Raw genomic sequence first — 11,068 nt, forward strand, 5'->3', positions numbered from 1 at the left:
ACCCAAAGCCAGAGAGATGTTTTCTTCTAATCTTATTTTTTTATTATTTACACCTCAAATGTTTAGTCTTCCACCTCCATGGAGCCTCCTTCTTTAATGCATTTGTCCTCAATCAAATCAGAAGGTGGTGTTGCTCCCTAATCATTTCCACCTGTGTAGAGGTCAAGTGAAGAGGAGACTAGAGAGACTGAATCACAATAAGTCACCAGGACTAGATGACTAGATGGTGTCAGCCTTCAACCAGCCATCAGGTCCACAGTATTCTAGCCCTTGGTGTGAGTTCTCTAGTGTACCTGAATGTTTCTGATTGCCTGATCCTGACCCATTCTGCCTTTGGACATCTGAGCCTGCCTGTTCCCATTCTGATCTGTTTGCCTGACCTTTCTTCAGACTCCTGCTGGATTCTGCCTGTTTACTGAACCTGGACCTGCTTCCCGGTTTTTCCTTCGGTACCTCTTTTTCAATGGCTTGTGATTCTGGAGCTGACAGAGAATAAAACCTTCCTTTCGGGGGCCTGTGCCATTCGAGGAGGCAAAGATCCTCTAGATGCTTTAGAGACTGAGGGTAGTCACGGGTGGAGAGTTCTTCCTTTATCCTTTCGTTCACTCCAGTGATAAACACATCCATGAGAGATCCTTGTTCCAGGCACTCTCTGACACTAGCAGATGGATTTCGATAATATACTTCAGCACAGTCCGATTTCTTTGTCTTAAAGAAAGGAGTCCTCTTGACGCCTCCTTACTGGGAAGAACTGGGCAGAAAACTCTTGAAAAGTCATTGTATAAGTTACACAGGCTAGGATTGTTTTGCCATTCAGATGTTCCCCACAGCTTCACCTTTCCAGCAAATAGTGATATTGAATAAGCCATCTTAGTCCTATCAGAGGGAAATGCGGAGGGCTAAAGCTCAAAAGGAATCTCACACTGAGAAAGCTAGACAATGTTCTGAGTCGCCCCTAAAATACTCGGGACAAATTGACCTAGCAACAGGTGACGTAGACATAGGAGCTAAAGTGGGGGGTAGCGTGGGAGCAGGAGTAGCCTGATTGCGCAAATGGATTTGGATTTCTCGCATACCTGATTCACATCGAGAAATGCGTTTTTCAATGCCCTAGCGCCACTGTCTGTCTGCCGATTGTTTTTTGGCCAGATTGTTCTGTCAGGACTCAGAACTTTGGACCCAGAATTTCAGGCAGACAGACTGACGTGATTTACAATAGCATTCATTGACAACAAGCCAAATCTGTTATTCAGCAGCTAGCAGGCTGAAATCTCTGTAGGGGGAAAACTCAGGTTAGTGACCAGGCAAATCTGACAGTAGATGTTTACGAGCGTGTCAGTCACTAACCTGGTTTTAAGTTCAGTCAGAGCCCAGAGAAAGGAGTGGAGCCCAACCAAATGATTTTCCACAGCACTCAGCGGATGCCGCCCAGAGTATCAGGAGCCAAAGGCAAGAAGGCTGCTGAACTGGCAGAAGCAAGCAGATGAGGGACAGCAGGACTTTCAAGAAGGCAAAGCCAAAGCCAATGTTGATGAGGTAAACAAGAGTCCAGGCCAGAAGCTCAGAGATCCGAAGAGGTACTGAAGGGAAATCCAATTCAAAGTCAGGAGACAGATCCAGGTCAGGACAGCTCAGGCAAACAGATCAGAACAGGGACAGGCAGGCTCGGAGGTCCAAAGGTAGAAACTAGTTAGGATCAGGCAATCAGAAGAACACACATGGTACGCTAGGGAACTCTCACCAAAGACTCAAATATTCTGGCACTGATGACTGGGGGCAAGAAACGTAAAGAGAGGCAGGAACAGGTGGATGAGATAAACGATAATGAGAAACTGGGTGGAGCTAGGCAGGTGAATAGAACGAACCATTAAGCCAATCATCAGTGCCAAGATCATGACACAGTGGATGAACATTTCTGAATCTTTAATCAGCCTTGTTCCATCAATACAATCAAGCTTGGTTCATGTTGTCTCAGTGAAGATGGTCAAAGAAGGCTGAAGAAGCCCTACAAGGTCATTTTGAAGCTACAGACTGGGATGCTCTGTGTCAGCCACATGGATCGGACATCAGTGCAATGACTGAGTGTTTGACTGACTACATAAACTTCTGTGTAGATAACACCATCCCTACCAGAACAGTGAACTGCTTCCCAAATAATAAACCAAGGATCACAAGAGATAAAGTCTGGACAGAGCCAATGAATTGAAGACATTGTTCAACATGATCAGTTCAGGAACAAGCTCAGCATCTTTCTCTCCTGCTCACAGTCACAAAGACATCCTGCCCTGCTTTGCCATTTACTCTCCTGCTTCTAGACTTAGACTTATACAGATTTATTTTGTCATTTTGAATACACAAGTGTAAACAAAAAGAAATTAGAACAGCTCTCTAGACAATTTCAATTGCAGACTTAAAAACAGTAAAAAAAATACATAAAAGCTAATAGCGCATATATTCACCTGAGAACTGATGATGTCTGTGTGTTACAGACACTGGTTGCAGGCGCTGAAGTGTATATGACAGTAAAGTAGTGAATCTCAATCTATTTATTTATTTTATTTTGAATAGGCCTATAGGCTCATAGGACTTTTTTCCAGAAACAAATTTCACAGCATCCTCTGTTCCAAATTACTTCCAGCGGCCCAGAACATAGGTATAATATTAAATATCACATTGAAATAATGGGGAATTCTCTAAACACTATAGCACTAAAACCGTCCATTTTATAAAACATTGAAGAAGATTGAGAAGTATATCCTGGTGCAGATTCCATCAGCACAGTAGCCCAAATCAGACGGCTGTTTTATGTCAGGTGTATTACCAATTCCATGCTCAGAAACATTCAGCAGCATATGTGTAGTTAAATTGAATGCTGTCATAAATGTTCAGTTCAGAAGGACTCCAATGAACTCAGCTCTGACTGCTCATCATCTGCATGTGTGTCCGACTGTCTCTATGCTGCAGCACTTTTTGCGAATCTCTGTTAAACCAAAAAGGTACTTTTCCCTTCTGTTCCTCTGCAGACCTGAGGCGAATGACTGCTGGTTTTATGGGCATGGCCGTGGCTATCATTTTGTTTGGCTGGATTATTGGATTGCTCGGCTGTTGCTGGGAAAGAGGTCTCATGCAGTATGTGGCTGGCCTCCTTTTCCTCATGGGAGGTGAGTTGAAAACAAACACACAACGCTATCACAGTCATCTAACCAGCTCCAAGCCTCTCTGTCCTTTTAAGTTTTTTGCTTTAAACTATTTTTAGCTGTAGATAATTCAGATAATACTTGGTTAAAATACGATTTAGAAATAGGCTTAGAAATAGGACGTCATTTTTAGATATATTGAATATATTGAATTAGGTTTAGGCAAGAAGTCAACTGACTTTACGGTTATGATTAGACTATCATGGTAAGTCAATAAATATGAGATTATGGTTGGAGTATTAAATTAGGGTAAGGTATTTGGAAAGGAATTAGGGTCAGAAATAAACTATGAAGTGTGAAAAGTGAGGTCAGCTTTACAGTATTTAATTCGATATAAAATAAAATTAGGAAAGGTATAAAGTCTATAGAGTTTGTATAGGCTATCCTGTTACAGCATTAGATCCATTGATCCAAGTTTAGGAAAAGTAAAGGAGCCGGTTAATTTTGCACCCCACACTTTTCAGATTTTCATTTTAAAAAATGTTAGCATATCACATACATTTTACTCCACTTCTTGATTGTGTCCCACTTGTTTATTCTAAAAATGACACTTTTATATCTTTATATTTGAAACCTGAAATGTGACAAAAAGGTGGAAAAGTTCAAGTGGGGCTAATATTTTCACACCTTACTCTCTGTCATAGAGTATACTATACCAGGGTCCGGATCTGGACCCACCTGCTGGCTGATCAGGACCCAACCTGATTTAAAACATTTACAAATTAATTACCGCATGTTGTCCGATGACAGTGTCTAACTTCACTTGCTCTTCTTCTCCTGTTAATACGGTAAAGCAGAGAAAGTGCAGAGAAAGTGTGGACAGCTGGAAGAACTGCGGTGAACTGGTGAAAGAAAAGTGAAATGGTGCTCAAAGATGACCCTGAACATTTAGAGGATGTTTGGCTCAACCTGCTGCTGTGAAGCAGGATTCTCCACCATGAACAGAATCAACAATAAATCTGGATCCAGGCTCAAAATGAGCTCCTTGATATGTGCTTTAGAATGGCTTAGTCTCCATTTAAACCCAGGTTTAAAGCCTTGCAGGGCAGCATAAAGCCCACTGCCAACATTAAGACAGAAAACAAGGAAGAAAGATAAAGGATTAAAAGTCAGGAAATTGTCTACTTACCGAACTGTGAAAGATATTTGTGCTCTATGTCAAAACACACTTATTTTTTTAACTTAAAAAGTCAGTGTTTCACATGGATGCAAAAAAAAAAACGCCTGCATTTTATTTCAGTGTTAAATGCTTTTTAAAGTAATGGATTATAATATCTCGGCCCTTTAGTGGTTGTTAATTTTATTTTTCCGGCCCACACTGATTTTTAATTAGTGACCCCTGCTCTTTGTAATGTGTTAGTTTCATCAGGATTCATAGACAGCTATAGCTAGCTGAGTATCATCAGCCTAGGACTGGGCAATATGGCTAAAAAAATAACATCTCAGTTTTTTTAGCCATCTTGGACGATTACTATTTTAATTGATTTAATTTGAAGTATTTAAAAGCTACATGCTTGTATTTTAAAATAGGTTTACTCTATTCAGTTGCAAAGTAACAAATGTTCAGCCAACAATAAACGTATTGTAAAAATAAATTAAACTTAAATATGCATATCATAAATCTTGTGCAAGTAACACAGATGTTCACCCAACAATAATTGTACTGATTTTTTATTGGTAAAAAATATACACCTATATATTCAGTACAAGTGCAAGAAAAACAGCTTGATTTGCTGAAATATGTAATGTATGGAACAGCTAATACCTTATTGATCTTCTGGGAAGTAGCTGGTTTGTAAGCAGCTGCTGCTGGGAGTCCAGTTCATGTCGAAATAATGCAACTAAACTCACGTACGGCTGAACGGATCGACTGGACGAAAGGACTGTAGTTGTTGCAAGAAACAAAGCAGAATCTAACTTTTCAGAGACAGCTTGTCGTGTTTCGACTCGGCGGCTCACATTTTTGATCACACACTTTCAGCCTGTGAAGGAAGCCAGGCTTCTCTACGCTGTTAATGGGCGCCATGTCCATCCCTACGAGTCATTCGTAAACAAAACACGGAGGAGACTGAGAAAATTTGCCCGGCTCCATCACATTTCAAGTCAGATGTTTGGATGCATTTTGGCTTTAAAAACAGATTTGATATGATGCACGTAATTTGCAAAAGGGGAAATATACATTTGAATGTTTTGGTTTCATTGGTTTAAAGGACCACTGAGGCCATGTAAACGGCACTGATTATCCTTATTTTGTTCAAGTTTTATAAATCCTAAGTACTTTTTGTTAGTGTGTCCACTCCTGTAATAGTAATATTTTTGTCCAGTATTTTTTTTCATGGCAGTACCTCCAAAAGTTGTTTCCATAAATACAGCTATGTATGAATTCAGTTGTATCAATGTATCAATTGAAAACACTATCCAGATCATACGCAGCCAGTCAGCCACTGGTAATGGCTCTATTTTTTTCTAACAATGTTCGATGAAAATATCACAATGCATCACGATGCATCGCAATATTTCAAGATGCATCGTGATAGAATCGCATCGTGTCATGTGAACCGTGATTTGAATCGAATCATGACTTCTTTGGCAATACCCACCCCTAATAAGAATGAGTTCACACAGCCTCCTTCATGCCGTGAACGAGAGAGCTGTTCTGAATGTTTATCTGGCTAAAATTTAGGTCCTTGATGAATTGAAGTCTTTTTTCTTGGGAATAACCAAATGTTCAAGTGTGAGAAACACTTGAACACTCACATTCCCCCAGGGGTCTGTTCCCCTGGGGGAATGTGAGAGTGTCAGGTGCCTCAGTCAGAGAGACCTCTATCTCTCTCTTTCCAAAGGGCATTAAATAAATTATTTCGTGCAAGAAAATGCTTCCGCCTCAGCTTCCTTACTTCACAGGACCACTTTTTGTCTTTTAAATGGTGTTTAACCTTTTCTGACCAAAGTCCCGATATGCTGTAATCATAGTACCAATTAGTGGTGAAGTGTGGAACTTGTCGGCTTTCTGGGAAGAAGCACGGAGGCGGGGGTGCGCGGCTTCCATGGTCGCAGCAGGCCGAGCGGTGCTGAGCTGCTAAGGCCTTCTAATGCCACTTGCACCTTTAAATATTATTATCTGCATAAAGCACACTCCATAGTCCATATCATAAATGTATCGATTGAGCTTTTTAAGTTTAGAATCCATATGGCAAGTCAAACACAAAAAGGCAGACTTCTCATAAATTGGAGGTTTTGTTACTAAGGACAATAAGGTTTGGCTTATTACTATCAGATAATCTTCTGTGGTTAAATCAGAAATTAGCTGGGATCGTTAAAAGTTTTTTGAGGCTCAGTTAAGTTGAACTAGTAACAACCAGGCTTTATTATTAGGCTTGACGAGATTAAAAAAAGTAAAAATATATCTAAAAGCATAAGATCTACAGAGAGAAAACCAAAATAACTAACAAAGTGTCCAGGTTGAACCCAGATTAATGATTTCTAAACCATTCAAGCTGTATTAGTCTTAAAAGGGTTAGACGAGATTTTAAAAGCTTTCTGACTTCTTTGAACACTGAAAGCCATTTCCCATGTAAACCAGCTTTCCAGAGAAACATTACTATGGCACTGAGCATCAGAATAAGTGGCATTAAATTGCTTTGTCATCTCAAGGCACTTTACAGTTCACCAGAGCAAAGAGGCATGCAAAGAAAAGTGGCACGTGCAAGAGATGGGCATGTGTTGCAGAAATCAACAGGTTTTCATGCTACATTTAGTCATTTATCCATCAATAAACACTTTCACCAAACAGGTCCCAGTTTATGCTAAATTCACATTTTGAACCTTTTCTACTGTTAATTCGTGTCCTGAAGCCTGTGTATGACGTTCTAAAATGAAAATGATCCTTTGGTCTCCATTATTCTCCACCTCTTAGCAAAGTTTGCTGAAGTTACTCTGTTTAAAAAGTTTGCCAAAGCTTTCTATAGCAGCCCATTGGTCAAGCTATGGTCCTCATCTAATGTATTAGTCCACTCTCCTCCTTACAAACTCACACTGGTTGTGCTGCTACCTAAATAGCAAAAACAACCTATGGGGGCTAATGGGAAGTAGTTTTTTATTTTCAAATGTAGCATATATAGTACCTTAGATTTATTTTATTATTTTTGCATTGTTTATTAACTTTACAAGTTGAATGTCTTTTGTGTGTAGCATTTACTTAAATATATTTAATATGTAACGCTTAGAAACTCCAGCTGCAATTAAGTGTTCCATCCCTCGCCAGCCGGCTCTGCCTCTGCATACGGTATACAGAGATGACAGGAATGTAAAAATAATGGATCATTAACAGCGATGACATTCAATAACTGTGCTAAACATCAACTTTTGTTCGTCTTCTGTTGTTCCAGGAACCTTCTGCATTATCTCCCTCTGTACCTGCGTGGCTGGCATTAACTTTGAGCTCTCCCGTTACCCACGCTACTTGTATGGCCTTCCTGATGACATCGGCCATGGCTATGGGTGGTCAATGTTCTGCGCCTGGGGGGGGCTTGGCCTCACCCTTATCGCGGGATTCTTCTGCACCCTGGCTCCCTCGGTCCAGCCAATACCCAGATCCACCCACCCCAAAGCTCGGCAAGAGAACGGCACCGTCTGCTAAAGGTGGCGACTGTGGACAGACCGACTACAGTCATAAAAAATGGACAAACTGTCCGGCCAACTCATCTATCTACTCATCTCTGTTCTGATTTCATATTTTTATATTGTGTGTATGTTTGAATGGATATCTTGATAATCTGTTATCTTGACCACACAATAAAAAAAAGAACTTAGTAGATATTATCTTAAAAAATGAAAAAATATGATTTGCTGTTTAAAAGCAAACTTTTGACAGTGGATGGAAAGCAGATTTTAGGAGAAAGTAAAGGAATAAACCTTTGAAAGTTGCACGGTAACCCTAAACATAAACGATAATCATTTCCCAGGGATTCCTTCTCTGCACCGGTGAGACAAATAGCTGCAGATCTCAAACCAATCAGCAGCTAAAAATGAAGGAAAGCATTAAATTGACCTCAGATCCATCTCATACAAACTGGATTTAACGGTTTCAGGGTTATCAGCATTGCTGTGACTGCCTTTGTGCTCCATACAGTTAGATGGCTAAGGAAGGTGAAGACATGACTTCCACTGTTGCAAATTATTGTACAGAATATTCCAGACATTTTTATTATGGATTGCTTTTAATCTGAATAGGTACATCCCATTCTAGACAGTGATCCTGTTAAATATTTTGTACATTAGGTTTTTATTTCAGTTTCATGGAATCCCCCATGTGGTGAACAGATGGTTTACTTTCAGAGCAATGCTCCTCTGCTTTTCAAACCTATGTGCTACGGCAAGGTTGTTACAGAGAATAAAGCTTTGCTGTCTCTTTAGGAAAACTATTTTCATTAATAAATGCATACAGAAATCAGGTAAGTGTAACCCCCCCAACACTAACATATTCGTTATTGCTGTATTGTTTTTTTTTTTTTTGCTGTCCTTAGAGTGAAAATCTTCTATCTTCCAAGCAAAATGTATTTTTTTCCTCATGGTGTTGACTATCAACTGTTAACTTGTCTGCTTTTCTTTTACCTATGAGGGAAGTATTCCATATATAATGTCAGCACACTTTTAGAGCTGTTCTTTCATTCCCAGCTAATATCACAGTCCATATTATCATAGACCCAGAAGAAAAATGTTGCATATCTGTAAAACCTTCAACAGTCTTGTCCTCATTGATTACTTAACACCTTAGCGTGGACAGTATTGTAAACATTACGGGTCGGCAGGAGCTTGTCTTAAGACAGTAACTGGTTTAATGTGTTCTGTAATAAAGCTCAAACAAGCAGCATCCTGTCTTTAAGAAAAACAAGACGTAGTAGGAGTAATCGACCATCTACTCTAGAAAACAGAGCCATGAATGGAATCATTGTTTTATAATATTAAATGCTTGAACCATACTTGTGAAAAAGACAAGTGTTGAAGTTCTCATTTAAGGTTTACATGTTTAATTAATAAATGGAAGTAAGCATTTGAAAACCCTTTGGGCCTGATCCTTAAAGAACCTGAAAAAGGAGCGCTAAATTGCACATGCCAAAAAAGTTTTAAAAAATGAATCCACTGGACTTTGTTTCCAGGTTGGAAGACGTTTCTCTTTCCATCCAGGAAGCTTTTTCAGTTCAAATGTTAGAAAAAGTGTTGAGGCTTTATAGAGTGGACATACAAGGCCTGGTTTTTGCTTCGAAAACCAAATGAAACAATTAAAACGGAGGAACGGGCTATCATCGCAACCCCAACCCCTTTACAGGGGAACAGAAGACCTCCCCTATTCAGCCAGACCAACAATTTCCTTTAACAACCCCCCCTTTCAGAGACATAGACAGGTATGGGGCATTTCAGGCTAAGAAAGAAGCTTAACAACCCCCATTCATTTCTATTTGCTCTCTAAATAAAAACACAGTTTTATTGGGCTTCTGTATAAAGCCTGAAACTCAACGCTTTTTCTGACATTGGAATTGAATCTACGGTACTCTAATGGCTTTTTGTAAATAATAAATTACAAAATTACTTTTTATTATTAGAAAGATTGACTGTGGTCAAGTGGAACGCTATATCAGTTGCAGTGTTATGGAAATTTTAAAAGTTATAAAGGTGATTAATTCTTTGTTCAGATTTTCTCTTTTTTCTACAAAGTAAAAGCTGAGCGTTTATGGCGTGAATTTTGTTCCATTATTGTTGCAAGAAAGGAAGTCATCTTGCAAACAGAATTTGTAATAATTGTAATCGATAAAAATAATGTTTTTTTTTAGAGTAGCTGTGTTGTTTTTTTCTGAATTCTTTTTTCAACATATTTTATATTTTATGAAATTTTATATTTTAAGCTTTTTTTCTTTATTCAGGTTTTAACAGATTGCATTATTTTGAGAGTCACCAATGCTTCATGAACACATTGACCAATGAAACTGTATCGTCTCACTCCATGCCGCTCCCATCAGTATAGTGGATGTGATGTGTAACATATAATCTAAAAAGATGCAACTCTTAAAATTCAATCTGAAAAAACAACTAAACAATAAAATTTGATATAAAATTATAAAAAGAGAAATTGTAAAAAACTGTTTTTGAAAATAAAATTAGAAAAAATATATATGAAAAATAAAAGGTTGGAAAAAAGAATCGAAACAATAGAAAAGTTATTTTAAAAGCTTCCTTTTAATAAGAAGTTTCCCAAAGTTTCATTTTCCAGAAAGATGGAAACATGTTCTAGCTGACCACCCTGTAGTCAGCAGATGCACGCTGGATCTTGGTTACGTTGCACACCTTGTAAGACATGAGATAAAAATGTCCATGAAAAGTAAATTTAAATGTCCATGTTCAGATATAAATCATTATATAGGACTGGCAGAGTGGCATCTTGCATAACAGCTTTCTGGTGTTATGCAAGACGCTATTTTAAGACCTTTCTCAAGATTACATCAATTAGCCCTCCCAGTCAAACGATGTTCATCTGCAATGGCTTGAAAAGAAGAAGAGCGTTTACTCTTTGCATTCTCGTTATCCACACATTTACGCATCCTGATGTGATGGACTGGTCTATCAATGTTAAAAAGGAACACATTATTTTTTCCTTTCTTTTTAAGGATTCATATAGTAATGGAAGATTTAATAACGGAAACGATTTACTTATAAAATACACAAGCATGGTTAATATTAAACTGGCTCAGTTCAATCATCCTCTTGATTACAAAAAAGTGGAATCATGGTAAAATGGTAAACGGCCAGGGGTCCGTTTCACCAAGCAGGTTTAACAAACTCAGATTCAAATCCTCAACTCTGAATTGATCTAGCCT

At 38.7% G+C, this 11,068-nt stretch overlaps 1 protein-coding gene across 1 annotated transcript in view; it reads left to right on the forward strand.

Moving 5' to 3' along the window:
• The window catches only part of LOC107094450 (transmembrane protein 178B), a gene marked incomplete at its 5' end in the record, with an annotated part of 10,156 nt that extends 398 nt beyond the window's left edge, over positions 1-9,758 (forward strand). Inside the window, 2 exons of the mRNA XM_015390040.1 lie at positions 3,024-3,161; positions 7,586-9,758. Of these exons, the coding sequence (XP_015245526.1) occupies positions 3,024-3,161; positions 7,586-7,836 (389 nt within the window). The remainder of the gene's footprint in view (positions 1-3,023; positions 3,162-7,585) is intronic.
• Positions 9,759-11,068: the final 1,310 nt, after the last annotated feature.

Source organism: Cyprinodon variegatus, unplaced genomic scaffold (assembly GCF_000732505.1).
Source record: "Cyprinodon variegatus isolate N-32 unplaced genomic scaffold, C_variegatus-1.0 Scaffold483, whole genome shotgun sequence".
NCBI lineage: Eukaryota > Metazoa > Chordata > Actinopteri > Cyprinodontiformes > Cyprinodontidae > Cyprinodon > Cyprinodon variegatus.